This window comes from Hippoglossus stenolepis, chromosome 18 (genome assembly GCF_022539355.2).
Source record: "Hippoglossus stenolepis isolate QCI-W04-F060 chromosome 18, HSTE1.2, whole genome shotgun sequence".
NCBI classification, from domain to species: Eukaryota; Metazoa; Chordata; class Actinopteri; order Pleuronectiformes; family Pleuronectidae; genus Hippoglossus; species Hippoglossus stenolepis.
In genome coordinates, this window is record NC_061500.1 from 19,565,772 (window position 1) to 19,585,785 (window position 20,014).

General features: G+C 38.4%; 1 protein-coding gene across 8 annotated transcripts in view; it reads left to right on the forward strand.

The window, feature by feature from the left end:
* Positions 1-19,716, forward strand: part of mctp1b (multiple C2 domains, transmembrane 1b) — a 35,324-nt gene extending 15,608 nt beyond the window's left edge. For 2 of the 8 annotated variants that reach the window (XM_035185219.2, XM_035185226.2), the window contains exons 2-22: positions 2,388-2,508; positions 2,592-2,734; positions 2,915-2,994; positions 5,396-5,519; positions 6,228-6,272; positions 7,811-7,849; positions 8,467-8,634; positions 8,822-8,952; positions 9,387-9,573; positions 9,658-9,751; positions 9,876-9,978; positions 10,770-10,872; positions 11,344-11,445; positions 13,224-13,298; positions 14,360-14,479; positions 14,800-14,910; positions 15,746-15,799; positions 15,883-15,992; positions 16,644-16,753; positions 16,839-16,936; positions 17,379-19,716. In XM_035185219.2, coding sequence (XP_035041110.1) covers positions 2,388-2,508; positions 2,592-2,734; positions 2,915-2,994; positions 5,396-5,519; positions 6,228-6,272; positions 7,811-7,849; positions 8,467-8,634; positions 8,822-8,952; positions 9,387-9,573; positions 9,658-9,751; positions 9,876-9,978; positions 10,770-10,872; positions 11,344-11,445; positions 13,224-13,298; positions 14,360-14,479; positions 14,800-14,910; positions 15,746-15,799; positions 15,883-15,992; positions 16,644-16,753; positions 16,839-16,936; positions 17,379-17,450 — 2,190 coding nt within the window. In that variant the 3' untranslated portion in view covers positions 17,451-19,716. Of the gene's footprint in view, positions 1-2,387; positions 2,509-2,591; positions 2,735-2,914; positions 2,995-5,395; positions 5,520-6,227; positions 6,273-7,810; positions 7,850-8,466; positions 8,635-8,821; positions 8,953-9,386; positions 9,574-9,657; positions 9,752-9,875; positions 9,979-10,769; positions 10,873-11,343; positions 11,446-13,223; positions 13,299-14,359; positions 14,480-14,799; positions 14,911-15,745; positions 15,800-15,882; positions 16,018-16,643; positions 16,754-16,838; positions 16,937-17,378 lie in introns of those variants that run through there. The other 6 variants (XM_035185220.2, XM_035185221.2, XM_035185222.2 and 3 more) reach the window with 6 other exon arrangements.
* The last annotated feature ends 298 nt before the right edge of the window (positions 19,717-20,014 follow it).

Below are 20,014 nucleotides of genomic sequence, written 5' to 3' on the forward strand. Positions count from 1 at the left end.
AAATCAGACAGAACAGCATGAACCACAACACAATGAATATGAAATGACAAGTTGGATGAGAAGGTGATTTTTTTCGGAAACGACTGACTAATCTCAATCTTTTGACCGGTTGTCTTTGTGTGACCATGTACGACATCACAAACCGCTGGCAGGTGTGTAGAAACACAATTATTACTTGAAACAATCAATCAATCAAACTCTATTTATATAGCACCTTTCATGCAGGTTAGTGCAGCTCAAAGTGCTTCACATATGATGGACAATATGATAATAAGACAAAAAAACAGCAAGAGCAAAGAAAAGAAACATTTAATGCAATTAAAAGCCATTAGGAAAATATTGAGAGTAATGCACACAGTTAAATAGAGATTAAATAAACAAATAATTTAATAGATTGAAATAAATGGCTGAATAGTGGTCAAATTGTGTGGAATAAAAACTAAATTAATCAAATGAAAATAATAAAATAAAGTTAAATAAAAGTTGATATAAAAGAGGTATAGTAAGAATAAGTAAAAGAAGTTCATAACAATAATAAAGAGTCAATAAAAAATGTCTGAAAGACCAGTCTTAGTCAAATGTGCGAATGAACCGATGAAGTAATGAAATTATCCTAAAAAGTTATCAATCATCTGTTGTCAATTTATGAAGTTTATCAGAGGAAGTTCCACAAACCATTCATCAAGTGATTTAAGTGCTTTAAAATGTAGAACTCATTAATAATCAGACAAAATGATGAATGCATTTGAATGGAAAAGTAACAGTATATTACCTCCTGTGGTTATCACTATATTCATATGTTGGCAGTGCAGTGATCAAGAGGCAGTTTAGTCAGAAAGTCAAATCGTGTTTTAAGGGTTAGTATGTATGTGTATGTATGTATCAAGTGTAATACATAATACACACAGTCCGCTGAGACCTCTTTTCATATCCAACAGCCATATAGTGTGGTCCTAATGTATTATCACATTATAGAAGTATTGATCAGAGCATCCCTCTAAGTGGATGAGTGTTGACAGGATGCTACATTCCCTGCAGAGTAGTTCTCTGAAAGTTGATGTATATGCTGAGATCAATGTTTGATTAACATTGTTGTTTACATATGGGCTGAAACTTTTTTTCTATAAATTGGAAAAATCTATTTTTCTAAACTTCCCATCATGAAATACGTAAAACGTCCTTTTGTCCCCTGAAAGGCTTATTATTATTATTATTATTATTATTAATATCAAATAATCATCATTGTTCATGTTATCCTTCAGATTTTCTTCTTATTCTTGGAAATTAAAAGCTAAATCTGTCACTTACAGTAAGTTAGTAATGGGATAGAGCTTAATGTGGACATTTTCATGCCTCTGTGCGTAGATGTTTTTCTTTTTACGTCTCTTTGTAAAAGAGAACTCCGTTGTTGTCTTGTGTTTTTGTATTTATCTTGTGTCTCTTTGTGTTGTTTTGTCTCTTTTTGGTCCATTTACTTGTCCTTGTATTTGCATCTCATTGTAGCCCTTTTTGTGTCTCTTTGTGTCAGTATCATCTTGCATCTGAACTTGCTTTGCATCTCTGTTACTGTTTTTTGTCTCTATTAAGACGTTTCTTTTCTCATTGTAGTCATTTTGCATTTCTTTGTGTTTGTTTTGTTTCTCTTTGGCTTGTTCTACATGTCACTGTTGCTGTCTTGTGTCTCTTTGTAGTTGGTTTATCTCTTTTCGATGATTTTTTGTATGCACTTATCTCCTAGTGATCTGTTTGAATCACTTGCCATTCTTTGTGTTTCTCTTTGTGTTCATGTTGCATCTCCTTTTGTGGTTGTATCAAGGATTGACTTTCTTTTCAAATGTATCAATGCAGCCATAATGTGGTTGAGACAGATGCCAGAATAGAAAGAAAACAAAACCACTCTCGACATTTGTTTTTCGAAACATGCATCCTCTTTTGCATCTGTAACAGGTGTTTCAGATCAGTGTTACACCATATTGTAGGCGTATGATGTTAATCCATCTTAACACTAGTACTATGTCTATCTGTTGCGTTTCTGCATTGCAACAGCTGAAACGTTGCTGCTGCAGTGAAAGTGAGGGTTGTACTTTGGAAAAAATATCAGCTCAACAACGCTGTGGACGGACGGGAGGAAGCTGCTCTCGTGCAATTTCCTGTTAGTGGTCACCCCTGGGAAAAGTTACTCAGTTGAATTAGACAGTTCAGTCAGTGAAAGCTGTGGGCAAATGTGGATGCAACACTACAACTGAGGTAGTGAGGGCTCCGCTTTAGACGGCTTAAAACCACTTTCTTGTTTTTCTAACAAATATCGGTAAGTTCACTTTGTGGCTGTTGGAGAGATTGGTTACTGTTTGCACTGTTTGTGATTTATGCATCCATTTTTTTTATAGGGTATTGCTGCTCCGTGCTCCGCAGGGGCCAATCCTGAGCGATTCACCACCAGCTCAGGGATGTACAAGCTGGAGATTGAACTCAAGAGAGGCCACAACCTGGCCGTACGAGACCGAGGAGGTAAACTGAAATCTTGTCTGTTGATTACCTTGCTTCTACATCTTGCTTTTTTAGCTCAGTTACAGCTTTGTTTTTCTTCTTAGGCAGCAGTGATCCATATGTCAAGATCAAACTCGGGAATAAAGATGTGTTCAAGAGCAAAACCATCCACAAAAACCTCAACCCAGTGTGGGATGAGAAGACGACTGTAATAATGGATAGTCTGAGTGAAGCTTTGCATGTCAAGGTAAAGGCTTGGATGATGCATACACACACACACACACACACACACACACACACACACACACACACACACACACACACACACACACACACACACACACACACACACACACACAAAGCTTCTCCTTATGCATTGTTAATGAACATTAAAGTCAGTGGAGAATTTTGTGTTGCTTCTCTGCAGGTGTTTGACTATGACTTTGCGGTTCAAGATGACTTCATGGGTTCAGCTTACCTCAACGTGGAGTCTCTGGAGCAGCAGAGGTATAGCATGTTACCCTGATGACATTAATGCTAACATTTGCTATCATCTTTGCGTCGCCTTCCAGTCGGATTTCCCTTTTCAAACAGAAGTATCCTTTTCAATTCTGTTACATTGCTGCGTCAGTCAAAAGGGTTTTTTCACAGCTCACACGTCTGGACCAAGGTCCGAACCAAGGTTCATATCCTTGTTACGTTGTTCACATTTCATCTGGTTAGTTTTGCCTTCACATTGCTATGGAGAGCCAACTAAAGACTTTTATATGACATACGTCCTATCATCAACAGCTATGTGGCCTACATCTGCCTTTACCTGACATTGATTGATTTGTAGATGGGCGTGGATCTGACATCTGTTGTTGTCAGTGTGGTTATTGTATTTGCTAACCTTTTTGAATGAAGTGAATAGAGAAAACGCAGTCTTTCCGTTTGAAAGGAGAATATGGAAAAATCTGTTCCCCTCGTTAATTTTGTGTGCACTACAATTATTTATTATAACAATGGTATTACTATCAGCAAACTGAATGATGTCCTTGTTGTTCCAACTATTGTTGGAGGTGAAGACTGCGAGCAGCTTATGCTTCTTTTTCTTCTTCTATTGTTTCATATACCAACTTCCTGCAATTAGTCAGAAAGCCGGAACTATCCCCAAAAATATTTCACAATGCTAATGGTCTAAACCATGGTTCAATCTGGAACAACACCTTTTTACACCCGTTATTTTAGTTTGGACTGAACTGAAAAGTCTGAAGGTCCAGACTAAAATGTCTTGTTGTAAAATGTGGTCTCACTGCCCAATACTGTACCTCTGGAGTTGTTTTTTCTCTGCGGTTTCATGGCATCGTTTTTGTTTTTGTTTTTTCATTTTATGTTGGAAATTCAATGGTCTGCCTCTTACTGGTGGCTGGTTGGTTACATATTGCCTATCAATACACCGCCGATCACAATAAGCTGAAATGTTTTTTATTCTTATTGTCACATAAACTGGCCATCATGAACTCTGGGAGAAATCCTGCCACATCAGTGGAATGTCAAAAATCCTTCCTGCAAATGTTGTTAGACTAAAATGTTTATACTTCAGCTTCTGAACGGCTGCATTCCCATTCCCAGTTGTTCTTAGTGGTTTGTGCTATTTAGCCAATTTTAACAAGCCAAATGAAGATGATAAGCAAATGGTAAACATCATACATTCAAAATGTCAGCATATGAGCTTCGTCATTATGAGCCTGTTTGTATTTTACTTGACTTGTAATTATTTTCATTACAACACTCAGTCTTATAGAGTTCAAGTGTGATGTTCCTGATCCCCACATCCCCCCCCTGCCTATCTCTCTCTCACTTTTACTCGTCCCCATTTGTCTCCGCTCACCCCAACCAGTCGAGGCAGATGGGTCTGAGTCTGGTTCTGCCAGAGCTTTCTTCCAGTTAATGAGGGAGTTTCTTCTCTCCACAATCGCCAAAGTGCTGCTCATTGTGGGAACTGTTGGGTTTCTCTACAAACTCAAGGTCTCGACCTTATTGTTTTATGAGTTGGCTCTTAAATTGGACTGAACAGTCGAATCTTCATTTTGCCATGGACTTTTGTCTGAAGCACTTTGTAACCTCGTTTAGATAAGTGCTATACAAATAAAGTTATTATTATTATTATTATTATTATTATTATTATTATTACTTACCCTGTTAAAAGGGTTTTTTAGTAGTTTTTCCTTACTCTTGTTGAGGGTTAAGGGCAGAGGATGTCACACCTTGTTAAAGCCCTATGAGACAAATTGGCATTTGTGAATATGATTGATTGATTATTATTCAGTTGAAAAGCACCTCACATGGCTAAAGATATTTCAGATGTGTTCAGACCCACTGCAAAGTCTTTTTTTTGTATCTCCTGTTACTCGCACAAGTTCAGCTGCTGCATTATTCATTAACTGACGAAGGCAGCAATAACGCCAGTGCTAACTTGGTTTGTGGCAAATTACAATCAATAGCTGGAATCAAGTAGGAATGTGTATTTTCAGAACTTACCTGATGATCTACTGTTTCTCTTACTTTTCTCCTGTTTTGTGCTGTTTCTTTAAAGTTATATTGTAAAACTGTACAGCAATACATGTTGTTCTTCATTTGTGATGCTTGCGTTGTCAAGAGAAACTCAACACAGGCTTTCATGACACAGCATCACTGACATTTTAAAACATTTTAAAACATTTTCTGTCTTTGCATTGAATTAGTTTGTAATTTCTCATCAGGTAAAAATATCAAATTGTTTGCTCTGAACAGAATATTAATGTTATTTAACTGTCAACTTATTTATTCTCATCTAACTGTCAGCAGCAAAGTGATTGAGTGTTGAACTACTTCTTTAACATGGCAGGGAGTATAGTTGACCGTGATTCATATCTGTGTGCCACAGGTCGATACCTGTAACCCTGGTGCTGAAGGACCCACAGTACCCCGATCAGGATCTGGGCACCTTGGAGCTCGCTGTCACCCTGACGCCTAAAGACAGTCCCATAGAGGAGCGACGAGACTCAATGGTAGGAATACCCCCCCCCCCCTCCATTGTCTCTCTGTGTTTCTCTTTCTTATAAAATTTCTAACTAATTTGATCCTCTATATTAGTCATGAATACACAAATATATATATATATATATATATATATTGTATTACGTGCTTAGCTGGGTATTATCACACAGTAACCTCACTATGGTGTGGAACTAAACTACCGCATCAAGACCCTTTAGAGGAGGTCGTCCAAGGTGATCCAACCTCAATCTTACCCAACTACCAAGTGTACACAACACACACACAAACACATGCAGTGGCGGACGCAGTACTGCTGAAGACTCAGCTGTAACTTTATGTTTGACTCTTGTGATGTGGCTGTCCTCATGAAATACCAAATACTGCATGATCACATCAAACTTCTACAGTATATTATAGTTCATTCCATCTTACAACTAATTTAAATTTGAAAGATGCAACTGATGAAGCTGCATTTGGTCTTACAAAAAATGATGCTGCATGTAACAAGACGTTACATTTCACATGTAAAATCTTCCTTTGTAAAGTAACTTCTAAATCTGTCAAATATTTGCAGTTGAGTAAAAAAGTGTTTACTTAATAAGAAGTATAATTAGTACAGCACTTGAGTAAATGTTCAAGTAACATTACATTCTACCTCCATGTTGCTAGGATTTTAGTTTTTTCAGGGGCAGTAACGATGTTCATTTTGTTTCCTGCAGCAGAGGGAGGTTAAGACGTATCGGTGGAGGCCTTATGTGAATAAAGTGAGTGTAGTGGCGATTAGGCTCTTAGTGACTTCCTATAGCTGCGTCCTGGCTGACCCCTCCCCGCTTTACCTCTCAGCCTAGTGAAGAGCTTTTTCCGTAGAGAGAAAATTTGCTTATTGTCGTCTAATTGAAACAATCTCATTTATCAAGTTCAGTTTATCTTTATATCTTCCAATGTTTAGTATTAGTTAGTTTCCTGATTTACATTTGTTTAGCTTTTGGTTTTCGTACTCCTTCAAGAGCTCTTACAAATAAACTGAGGACAAACATGCAACTGTCGCATTATTTTCCCCTCAGCACTGATCTCAATGTAACACTCTTTAAAAGTTAAAACAAAATGCAACCTTTGTTTTCATTTTTAAAGTGGTAGATGTTATTTGGACCTACTTAAATATAGAATAAGGAAATACATAAATACATATCAGTGTCGGCTGGTGATAACATTTATTGGGGAGGGCACTTCTTCGAGCAAACGCCTTGTGAAAGGGCGTTTTTGTAAAGAAATTACCAGTTTTGCCGCAGTTCCACATGAAGTCGCCGTACCTTTGCCAGTCAGCTTGCAGCGGAAGTAACTCGTGACGGTGGATGTTCCTGAGACGGCATCGAAGGTCGACCAATCACATTTGATTAAAATAACATAAATCCATAACAATTCTTTTCCAATGGAAAATCTGCAACAACCAATTAAAGAGCAGCCTCAGGTCCTGTGATTGCCCAAAGTTGAAGGACTTACATTCACTCTCATTTGGCCGGCACCCAGAAGTGTATCTATTTAGACAGAAATGAACCAAATACAATTTAAACACAATTTGTAGTGAATGCTCACAGGTGCTTACGGTATACTAGGTGCATTGTAAGAGTAAAATATTCTTATCTAATTAAATTATGTTTAACATTTTTGTATAGGCTTTTTTCTGAGGATGTACCAGGATTTTTAATAGCAGTTTTAAACTTAATATATTAAGGAGTGATTACATTTCACAGTTTGTGTTTTTACGTTCTACACATATCTTTTGTCCTTGATTGGTATCAGAGAAAGCTGGTTTTCCAATGTGTCCCCAGCACTAAGATTAAACACAGCCTGTCCCATTCATGTTTTATTCAGTATATAAATTAATCATATGACCAATCTTGTCTATGCTGCACCTCCAGTCAGAGAGGAGGAGAGACATAAACAGCAATGACAGAGAGCGACGTAGGGATGAAGACGAGGCAGCCTCAGAAACAGGACAGCTCGCTCTCTGAAGTCCCATTCAAACTAATGAGCGACCAGTGAGGCCATAATGATGAATATTCAGTTGGTAGAGAGCATTTTTCACTTTTACAATCTGATGCTTTATTTATGGAGCGTGACTCCTCCTCATCGCTTGTTTTAGCTCCTTATAGTGTACTACAGAATTTTAAAGAAAGAGGATGTTGACTTTTCTCTTGTTTCCATGTTGTACCACAAATATTTGTAGCCCTCTTGCTGTACCATTAGTATTTTCCCACCCTACAGGAGTTAGTTGAAATAATATATGTTAATGTATATTCAGACTATGCTGCTCAGGAGGTCCTGGAAACGATCCACTAAGGTAAGTCGTCATCGTGCTTGTGCGCGGTCGTAGCTTTTCACCACCTGTCCTGAAGTGTTCATGCCCATCACTTACTGTATCTGTCAATATTAGTTGTTTTTGTGTGCAGAATTTTAGAGCCTCATTTGACTGTTTTTTTGTGTTTTGTTTTCCCATGTTGCACTGTACAAATCATCAAACATGTGTATTGATCCTTAAGTATTGATTGTTTTTGCCGCTGTCATTTCCAATCCCCTGCCCGGAACCAGGGCCCTGTTCTTCAAAGTTTGCACAAAAAGTTATCACACTAAAATAATCCTACAAGCGTCTCCAAATGGAGCTAGAGGATTGAGCTATAGTTTTTAAGTATTGTATGTGCATACAAAGCCTGATATTTGTCAAGAGATATTGATGTTAGTGTCAAAATTCTCTAAATGGAGTCATGTGACAATCTGGCAACAGTTCCAGATAAATTTTAAGCCCCAACTAAAAATCTGAAAATCTTCACCTTTCAAATCAAGCTGACACATGAAGAGCAGGGTCCAGCATGCTGACTTTTTTTCCCGTTAAGTCATAAATAAAATTCAATTTGTGTGTGTGTGGTTGTGTGTGTTTGTGTGTGTGTGTGTCTGGACCAGCAGCAGCAGTCAATGCGTCTCTCAGAGATGCATCGGAAATCACAACTCTGGCGAGGGATTGTCAGCATTGCGTTAATCGAAGGTCGGAACCTGACTCCCATGGATCCCAATGGCCTGAGTGACCCGTACGTCAAGTTCAGACTGGGGCACCAGAAGTATAGGAGCAAGGTTTGTCCACTGCGATCTCTGTGGTGGTGCTTTTTTATTTTTTAGATTTGAGCATATCCTTACCTTTTTTTATTTCTGTTGCTTCCTTGTTGTGTGTGTGTGTGTGTGTGTGTGTGTGTGTGTGTGTGTGTGTGTGTGTGTGTGTGTGTGTGTGTGTGTGTGTGTGTGTGTGTGCGTGTGTGTTCAGTGTGTGCCAAAGACCCTGAGTCCACAGTGGAGGGAGCAGTTTGACATGCATCTGTTTGACGAGATAGGAGGAGTGTTGGAGATCACTGTGTGGGACAGGGACACCGGCAGGAGAGATGACTTCATTGGACGGTCAGTCTGGCTCTCTGTATCAGTGCTCTGCTCCACTAATGTGAGACCGCAGGTGATGGAGCCCCATGTTTTTCATATCCATTAGAGCTGAGAGACTAACCCTTAAAACATATCTGTATCAATCTTACAAAAAGTAAAACTAATTCTACATAATCAATTAATTAATAAAAGTTTCCTGACCTCTTTGTTAAATTTCTGTAATTATTAGTGAATTACAATATTCGTTAATACTTTCTCTGGTGAATTGACATTAGTTATTCAATTGTATGATAACACAGAGTATCTGTAGGTGCATTAGCTGTTTTCCTTCATGGTTTGTTAAATGCATTCTGAGGTCGTCCTCCCCTCTCTGCTACATCCTCATCTTGTCCCTGTTATGTTATTTTATGCGTATACTTTTAATCTGAAATGGTGAGATTGTGTTTGTTGCCCAGCTACCAGCTGGACCTCTCTGCTCTGGCCAAAGAGCAAACCCATCACTTGGAGCTGCCGCTGGAAGAGTCCCGGGGCCACGTGGTGCTGCTGGTCACGCTTACCGCCTCGACCCACGTCTCCATCGCTGACTTGTCCGTCACACCGCTGGACGACCCACAAGAACACAGGGAGATACTCGAACGATACGTAGGCAGCACTCAAATGTCTCATGAGTAAAACATCATGAAAGATGCCAGAGTGTGACATTTTGTGCCTTCTTTCCCTCCCCAGAGTTTGCGACAGTCGTTCTCTAACTTAAAAGATGTGGGCATAGTGCAGGTCAAGGTGATGAGAGCAGAAGGTCTCATGGCTGCAGATGTAACTGGTAATCAGGATGCCTCCTCTCATTCATCTTACATTCATGAACATAGTTAGAGTTGCTCCTAATGTACTTTAAAGTGCTACAATACTGCCACACCAAATATATTATACACTCATTGTTTCCTCAGGTAAGAGTGACCCTTTCTGCGTGCTGGAGCTGAATAACGACAGACTTCAGACACACACTGTTTACAAGAACCTAAATCCAGAGTGGAATAAAGTCTTCACCTTGTGAGTGACCATCAGTTTTCTGTTGTATTAACCTGTTACCAGACAACCCTGTTTGTGCACAAGCCCTGAAATGACATACCTGCAATAAACGCTGTTAATTTTCTTCAGTCCTTTGTATTAACCCCGGCCTCCTTTTAAGGTGTTCAAGTTTCAAGTTTTTAGATTTTCAGTGTAAAAGACATTGAACTAAGGTACAGAAGCACAAAAATGGAAGAAATTGAATTTTTTTCTCTTGTTTGTCAGAGTTGGAAAAAATACACCTGACAACATCATTGAGTTATTAAAGAGAAAGAGCAGGTTCCTCATTTGTAATGATGGGGATCACAGGGATACAGAATTCATTTGAAATGTAGGACAGATTTAAAGGTCCAGTGTGTAAGATTTATGTGAAAGGGATCTATTGGCAGAAATTGAATATAAAATAGTTCTAGTGATGTTTTCACTAGTGTATAATCATCTAAATTGTATGAATTGTTTTTATAAATTTCTTGATGCTTTTTACAGTAGCCCAGACTGGACAAACTAAACACCTTTTGAGTTTTATGACAACTGTAGTCTACCACAGGTTCTCTTTCATGTTTGGAGGGGCAGGGTGAGGGGAGGGGTATTCAGCTGCAACATGCAACTTCACCACTAGATGTCTCCACACTGAGTCTTTAAATAATAAAAGAATGAACAGGAAAAAACGACAACAGATCGACAACAGTTTTAGTGGATGTTAACTATTCCTAGTTTAGTCTGATGCATCATTTATCTGCTTAACCTTCATTCTTTCTCTGTCTATTCCTCAGTAATGTGAAAGACATTCACTCAGTGTTGGAGCTGACAGTGTTTGATGAGGACAGAGACAGGAGCGCTGACTTCCTGGGAAAAGTTGCCATTCCCTTGTTGCATGTGAGTGCAAGAGACACTGAAGTCACAGGATATCTGAGTACATCTGTGTAAATAATAACAAAACTGCAAATATATCAGTGTTCACCGATTCATTTTAAAGCTTGAGTTGTGTGTTCTTAGAATATTTTTCTCAAAGCTAGAGAAATATGCAATATTAATCAAGGTATAATTTGTTTGCCTGTCAGTGTATATCTCTATTTTTGCATAGGTCTCATTGATTCACTTTTATTTTAGATCTTTGATCTTTTAACTTCTTATTATCACTATAACATATAATATATCATGTTATATTTTATTTTAATTGATGTTTTTTTTTTTCATGATAACGGTTAAATTCAGGCACATCATGTGTAACAGCAATAAAATGATTCAAAATACTTCAGTGAACACGAATCTTTAACAGACTGGTAGTTTGAAACAGTGAAGCGAGTGAGTTCAAACTGTTTAACACTTAAACTTTATTTCTGTCAGATACGAAACGGTGAGCAGAAGAGCTTCACATTAAAGAATAAGGAGCTGACGGGTCCAACCAAAGGAGTCATCTACCTAGAGATCGATGTCGTCTACAACACTGTGAGTGTCAGTCTGTGCTGTGCATGAGGGACTGAGACCTGGTGTTAACATGGGTCTCAGGTGATCCCATCACAAGTGGACAGCTCTAGGTTCAGTTTTTCTGAGAACATCTTAGATTTTACATCCAATCACTCAGAGGAGGGCTGGACGCATGTGTCCAGTGCCACATTTTAAGGACCACCTAGTCAGCTGATGAACTCTGAACCACTACAGTTTCATAGTGAAACAAAAATATTTGTATTTATTTGTGACCACTAAATTCTTTGTATAGCTGCACACAGCTCTCTCTCTCTCTCTCTCTCTCTCTCTCTCTCTCTCTCTCTCTCTCTCTCAAACTGGCTAAAAACAACATGTATTCACAAATAATGTCTTTATTTGCATAGAGTGGGAAAATAAATGTGATCATGGGTCGTCCACTTACCAGAAGATCAGGTGTTCGATCCCTGTCTCCTGATTCCATGTGATGAAGTGTCCTTGGGCAATATACTGAAGACTGAAATGCTGACGGCTGTGCCAGCAGTGCATGAATGATGTATGATAGAGTGCCTCTCGTAGATGCACTGTGTGAACAGGTGGATGTCACTGGAGACACATGCAGAGACACATTCTAATGTCGGGGCGTGAACTGACCAACTCAGAGCTGTCCACTTGTGACCAGGTCACCAGAGACACATGTTAATACCAGGTCTGAAGAACATTGTACCTAAATACATTGTACCTGTACTTTACTCAAGTACTTCCATTTTCAACTGCTGCACACTCATACACATAGTTTCTGCAGATATTCATTTCCTGGCCCACTGCAAGCGAGTAGGGGGGGTTGATGATGCTTCTGACAATCGACGGACAAAAAAAAGGGTGGAAAAAAAGGAAAAAGAATATCTCCAGATGATAAATGGTGCCATACACGTCTGTGGCTGAGGGGTAGAGCAGTCGTCCTCCAACCAGAAGGTCGGCAGTTCGACCTCAGTCTTTTCTTTTTCTGCATGCCGAAGTGTCCTTGGGCAAGATGCGGAACCCCGAATTGCCCCTGTGTGTGTAATGGGTGAATGGCAAAACTGTACTGTAAAGCGCTTTGAGTGGTCATCAAGACTAGAAAGGTGCTATATAAATACAGACCATTTACCATTTACACATTGAAGACACAGACGAAGATGTCAGGAGAGTTTGTGGTGATAAGTGGCGATGTGCTGTAAACAAAAACACATGATCCCTGCAGTGAAGTTAATATGTTAGGTCCGGCCTCTGCCTGCTGCACCACCACCTGAATCCTGCGGAGGATTTGTTGCTGTTGTGAACGCGTCTGAGGGGAGAATCTCCCACGTTTTTCATGAATGAAAGGAAACCTCTGGAGAAAGTCCGGACCCAGTTTACCAGAGTTATGAACTAAAACAAAACGTATCATGTCAAAACAACACACAAGACATGATATGCAAATGTCACTATATTTTTTTGCTTTTATGTTATTGCTGGTTCAGTGAGTTTTTACTGATTAGATTTTGGTGATTAGAGGCCAGAGTCACTGTGACTTCACTGAACAAGTCACAAATGTTCTCTCTGACTCAATTATACAAAATTTTGACCAAGATTTCAAACAAATGTCTAAAAGCAAAAAATAATGATGTGATGACATTTTATATCCAAAAGGTAACAAGGTTGAACTTTACTGTGACATCATGTTTCAGGGTCATCACTGGGACTTGTTCGGTTGGTGGAGGTGTACAACCTGAACTCAGTCACATGACCTGCTCTGACAGTGTGTTTTTATTTCTCCTCAGGTCAGAGCTGCTTTGAAGACTGTGGTCCCTGCAGAACAGAAATATATCGAGGAAGAACCAAAAGTCTCCAAACAGGTACGTCCATACTGCTTGTATTATTATGATCATATATATTTCTTTACAGATGACTGACAAGCTAATAATGAGACAAATGTAAATAATTCAAAGAATTGGAGATAATAGGTAAAATATCAAAAGCAATAAAAAAGACAAACAAAAAAATTCAAAAACAAGACTTGAGGGGCAGCGTATACCTCACCTGGTAGAGCTGCCGCCCCAACGAGGCCCGGGTTCAATTCCGATCTGTTGCCATTTCTGCAATGTCCTCCCCCCCTTTCTCTCTGTCCGCCTTTCACAGCTTGCTCTCCTTCCTATCAATTAAAGGCAATAAAAGCCCCCAAAAATATACTTTTAAAAAAAAACGAGACTTGAGACCAAACCAGAGTTTAAAGTTAAATCAACATTGGAGTTTGATTCATCACATCAGAGATAAACAAATGAAGCAGCGCGTTAGTTCATGCAGGACACGGAGTCATGTGCTCAGCTGTCATAAGCTGTCAGCTGCTGATCAGGTTTATGGGTGCTCGTCAGTCACTAACCAATCACAGCGCATTCTCTCAACAAAGCGGCCCCTTTAAATACGACCTCCTCCTCACTGATCCCCGCTCGGCTACACTGCCACTCACGCCCTGCTGCCGGCAACTTGCCTCAAACAGTACAAACATGGTTGTTGTAAATGGTGTGTGTGTTCTTTACTGAACTATATTGTTACAAGGCCATAACATGTTGAATGTGCATTATTTATAGCTTGTTATCTTGTTATTATTTATTATTATTTATAGTTCTGCCACTTGTTATCAAGAACTAAGAACACTTAGTTCTGCCACTAAGTGTTTAAAAGCTTTAATAGAAAATAAATGGCTTTAATTCACAAATTCACATTTAGTCTAGAAGTATATGGTTTAGATACTCACTGTATTGTATTGTACTATATTGTTGTAATCAGTCATTCACTGTTTGGATTTTGAGATTTCTTGAAAGTAAAAAAAGTATAGAATATTTTCAGAATTATATTTGAGGCACTGCTAAATATAACAGTCTAAAAGTACAGAAAGATGTACTTTGTCTCTTTTCAGTTGCTCCAGCAGAATTTCAATCGCGTGAAGCGGTTCATCATGGTCCTGATCAGCTACGGGACGTACATCAACAGCTGCTTTGAGTGGGAGTCTGCACAACGGAGCATCATCTCCTTTGTGGTATGAAAATACACTGATACTGATTCACTGACACTTGTTGGGTGCTTCTAATGACCTGGTATGTGTCTCCTCATTTTCCTGTTTCAGGGTTAGTGCATTGTAATTACATACGAGAAAAAAGGTTTTGAAGACTTTTTTCATGATTCAATATAACTTTTTATGAGAAAAAATCTCAATCATAAGAATTAATTTGACATGTAAAGGTGTTTCCTTGAAGCATCTCACCTCACATCTTACACACGAAGTCAGACTGACCCACAAGTGAGGGGAACTCAAGGCAATTGAGAAACACCCAATGTCACATTTTCATTTTTTCCCAGCTATTTGTGGTGGTTGTGTGGAACTTTGAGCTCTACATGTTGCCGCTGGCCTTGCTGCTGCTGCTGGTCTGGAACTACATCTTCTCCTCGAGCAGGGAAACAGGCGACATGGTGAGAAATCAAAGAAAATAGATCCGACTTGTGTGTCTCTCTTTTTTGGTGATTTTTGTATTGAATTAGAGAAGAAAATATCAGATCATCGATGGAAAACCAGTATTCGTATTTGTGACTTCCTGACTTCTTGGATAACGAAAAATAATTAAATTAATGAATAAATTATGTCCAGAAAAATAAAATACACTTTCAGACTCACAGCTGTATGAAAATGAGAAAAAAGAAAGGACAGAAATGAGAAGGGGCAAAAGGAAGAGAAAATTAAAAAATGTAGATAACAAGATTAGCAACCCTGAAAGGATAGAGACCTGCACAATATATATCTCAAGTTAAAAAACAATGTATTTGAAGTGCATATGTTAAAATTATAAAATAAATCATACAATATCTCAGATTGCCTGCCTTTAAATCTAACATACAAATATGAGGCAATGGCTGTTGTGTAAATAAAATTCTCAATGCCAAAAACTACTCAAATATAAAGAGTAAAATAAAAAATAAAATAAAAGTTATCTTTTTTGAATGCACTGTACTGTGTTGTAAATAAATAATTGCATATGTTCAATTATTATAAAAGTATGTAGCCTTTTCTCTTTGAATGAACTAAGTAAATAGTTATGAAAGAGTGCCATGATTTTCCATGCCACAATAAAATCAAATCACAAAGAGGGTGTTGTCCACCAGAGGGCAGTGTAGCCTACCAGTCACATTGAGATTGTTTATTTTTATTTGAAGATATTATCCAGATATATGTTATATATCACAATTATCTTTCATTAAATCAAAAAGTGACATCACCAGTCAAGTTTATTTATTCATTATTCTCTTTCAGTCAATGGAGGCCATGTTTGAATGGGAGGATGAAGAGGAGGATAAAGAAGACAAGGTAGTGTCATTATAAAGCAGATGTTCACTCATGTCAGACTTTATTTAATGGAAAACGACTGACGTTTACCTTGTTGCTATCAGGACTCAGAGCCCAGGGGCTTCATGGATAAACTATATGCCATCCAGGACGTGTTCATCAGTGTGCAGAGTGCTCTGGACGAGGCGGCGTCTTATGGAGAGAGGATAAAGAAGTGGGTAACACAGCAGTCCATGATGGTGAATCCAGTTCTATAGTGTTTTTAACATGCTGGGAGTGAACAAGCAACTTAAGGAAGTTAAACAATGAGCACACAGTTTTGTTCTGTGTTCATAATACTTTGTAATATACAGAGTAAGACCCCCAGGAGACCCCTATATGGATAGAAACGCCACCACAGCCACAGGAGAGAAGCTACTGCCTTTTGTCTTCAATTAGCACCATCCTTTACTACGGTGGCCCTGAAGTGCAAATTAAAACGACAAAGGGGAAAACACAACAGCAAATCACAAAAAACAACAACAAAACTAAATTAAAAACCGTAAATATGAAAACACAATGGAAAATTTAAAAAACAAATGGCAACTCTTAAAACCCATATGGCAAATATAAAATCAACAGCAAATCACAAAACACAACAACAATTTGAAAAAGTGCAACAGTAAATCACAAAACACAACAAATAAAACAATACAACAAATCAATACACAAGGGCAAATCACAAAAACACAAACCAAAAATGGGAAAACACAACAAATACAAAACACAAATAAAAGAACACAACAATAACAGCAACAACACAACAACAACAACAAATAAGTGAGAAAACACCAAATGTAACCTTGTGTTTGTTCTCCCACTGCAGCACCTTTAACTGGACAGTGCCTTTTCTAAGCTGGTTGGCGATCACTGCCTTTTGTTTGGCCACAGTTCTTCTCTACCTCATACCTCTTCGATACCTTGTGCTCGCATGGGGTGAGTCCAGACTTCCCACCAGTAGCGTTTACCAGTGTAGACATGATGCACTTGTACGGAAATATTGTTTTCTGATTTTCCGCAGGTGTGAATAAATTCACCAAGAAGCTTCGTAATCCGTACTTGATTGACAACAATGAGCTTCTTGACTTTCTGTCCAGAGTCCCCTCCGATGTTCAAGTGGTGAGTAACTTGTGGGACATATAGATGAAGCAGTTTGTGAAATATGGGAACCCCTACAGAGGTGTTCAGTTCCTACGTGCCAATGGTGACATTTACTCAATTACTTCTACTTACTACTGTATACACGCTACGATATAACAATCTTTCCAACCTTTTTTCCTCCTGATATCATGCAAACCGCAGTGTGCAGTCAAACAGACAGTTTATTTTTTATTTATTTTTACTATTATTTAAATCACAGCAAAAACACAAAACAGATTTGTCAACTTCAGGTTTTCTTGTCATCTGCTATGAATCATATTTATTGGGTGTCCCAGTCTATATGAAAAACTGTGAATCAAACCAGCTCTACCTTCACAGTAGCAAGTTGCTCACACACTGATTCTTCAGTATTAACCATTTAAGAACGTCATATATAATAACTATGTGTGTTGATGGACAGATGCAGTATCGTGAGCTAAGGGTCGACCCTGGACAGAGCCCCAACAAACGTAAGAGGACCAACCTGAGCTAACCGTCACATCCACGTAGCATCTGTCCTCCTCTCTGCTGGAAAACTCCACTGTAAACAGTGTAAACTATGTTATTTACATATCTCTTATATATTTTGATGATGAAAAGTGTTGTTATGTTTTGTTATTGTGGAAAGACACTGATTTATTTTCTAAGTCTTGATCTAAGTCTTGAAGAGAGATGCTTCTGAGAAAACCAGGCATGTTTTTTTACTCCCTTTAATTTGTTGTAACAATATAAACCTGACGTTATGTGTGGTAATAATGTATGTTATGAATATACATGTGCATGTATGAAGGTGTGCTGCTGTTGCATGGAATCAATGCATCTCAGGTTTAAGTTGTTTTTTTGTTTTTTTACCTTTTGTCTTTTTAACTCTATTTATTGTTCAGTGTTATTTTAAAAACAGAGCCGCATGTTATTACTGCCACTGTTATTCCATTTATGACAGTATATACACATAAACCCATATATAACTCAGTAAATAACACCTCATATGAAACACAAGGTCAGAGTTGATCAAATCCACACAGCAACTTTTATCGTAAACTTGCAAACTGTAAAATATCCATGTCAGCAGGATTTCTGTGCTAACTTTGCCCATTTAACCCAAACACTGTAACATCATTTTCTTGAAGGTGATTATGCAGTGAAAGGGACATTCCACAGTTTTTTGGTTTTCCAGTTTAGGAGTGCTGCTCTGCGATTTAAAACCCTTCTCTCTTTTGGGTCGGGCAGCTCCATCGACAGCTGGGGGATCACATGATGCAAAATAACTCAAAGTTACTCAAGTGCTGTACTTAAGTGCAAATTTAAAGTACTTGTACTGAGTATTTCCATTTAGACCACTAGCAGATTCAGATTAATAACGCCAAATATATATGTATATAAAAACAGAGAAATGATGGTGTATTTTTTTATTATGATGGGTTAAGATGAAGCTTGACTAATCCCCCTATTTGTCCCACTTTTAACAGCTGCAACATTAAAGTAACAATAGTAAAAATACATTATTCTGAAATGGCATTCACCCATTCACACCCACATTAATACAGTGCATGCATGTGCAGCACTTTCTCTGTCACACATCTGTCACACTGCTGGCACAGCGGGCACGGTCCAGTGTCTCACTCCTGAGCCAAGGTTGCTTCAACATAAAATAACATAAAACATCAGCAAACGTCTTCCATTACAGCCCAGACCAGAATGCTATGCACATACAAGGATTAGAGCCCATACAGGAGTGCATGTATAAGCAGTATATACGTAGTAAATCAACAGTACTCTACAGTGTACTTATAATACATCTAGAGCTGTGTCTCCACCGCAGGGATCAGAGTTCATATTGAGTTCAGAGGAAAGTTACTAGAGCCAATTAGGGTTTTGATTGATTTCCTGTTTACTGCTTTTGCAGTGATGCACACATGCTACCTGTCCATCAATTTATATGGTGTCATCATTGCTGTTAATGTCTGTTTATATAGATCTTTTCTAGTTGTTTTACAGAACAGCTTTTTGTCATTCACCCATTGACACAAACCTTCATACTGTGCATCTATGGGTTCAGCATCTTGCGGAAGGACACTTTTCTAACATATTGAATTGTATATCTTAGTTTGATTTGCTTTTATGTCGACAGTTTAAATCTTCTGTAAGATTAATTCAGTCATTCAGAAATTTTCTTTTTCCAGGAAACAACTTCAAGATATAGAATTGTGTTTATTTTCTCTTTCAACCTTTTCTTTTTGCATAATTCTCACATCTGCCACTTTATTTTCTCTTTCGATTGTTTCCTATTTTGCTTTGGGCCAAATGTTTGATTAGTGTGAAGTGTGTTGGTGTGAAGTGTTCAGGAAAATCACAACAGTTAGTGTCAGTGGAGTTCCCATCCGGAAGGTTTGGGGACTTGATCTCCTGCATGTCTGTGTACGCTGTCATTTGTGTGTGTCAAAGTGTTTATGCATGACCAAACAGAAACTATATGCAAGTGCATTTATGGATGCTGAATGTGAAGTGCATCTAATATGTGTGTCGCTTGTATGTGACGTCCAGGTCCACCTGCGCTTCCAGGTGAGGAGAGAGGAAGCGTTGTTAAATCGTATGTGCTGTTTCCTCTCTGCAACAAATCATCTCTCCTGCCATGTTGCACATACTATGTTTACAATGGGTATCTGCTGCTGTTGACGAATTACTGGGATTGTAATGAAGGACCAGCTGTAAGAACTGTGTAGCATTTATCTCAGAAAATATATTTCTACACATCCACACCGCTCTGTGTTTGATTTTATTATTATGAATTAATATGTGTGAGTAAATACATGTTCTTGCAACATTCTCTTCCATCAGCTTGTAACTTTCAAATCTAATTCTCAAATTCATTCTTGTAAAACCCCGGCCGGATTGACTTCCAAGGTCCCGGAGCAAAGATGTGTTGTTGGGCCCCTTTGAGCACATTATCTAACAGCTTCATTGTTTTACATCCAGAAACCGACCAGTGGGCCACAACTGAAATAATTTGTGGATAAACAGAAAATAGGTTTAGGATAGTTCCTGATTCAGAATCCC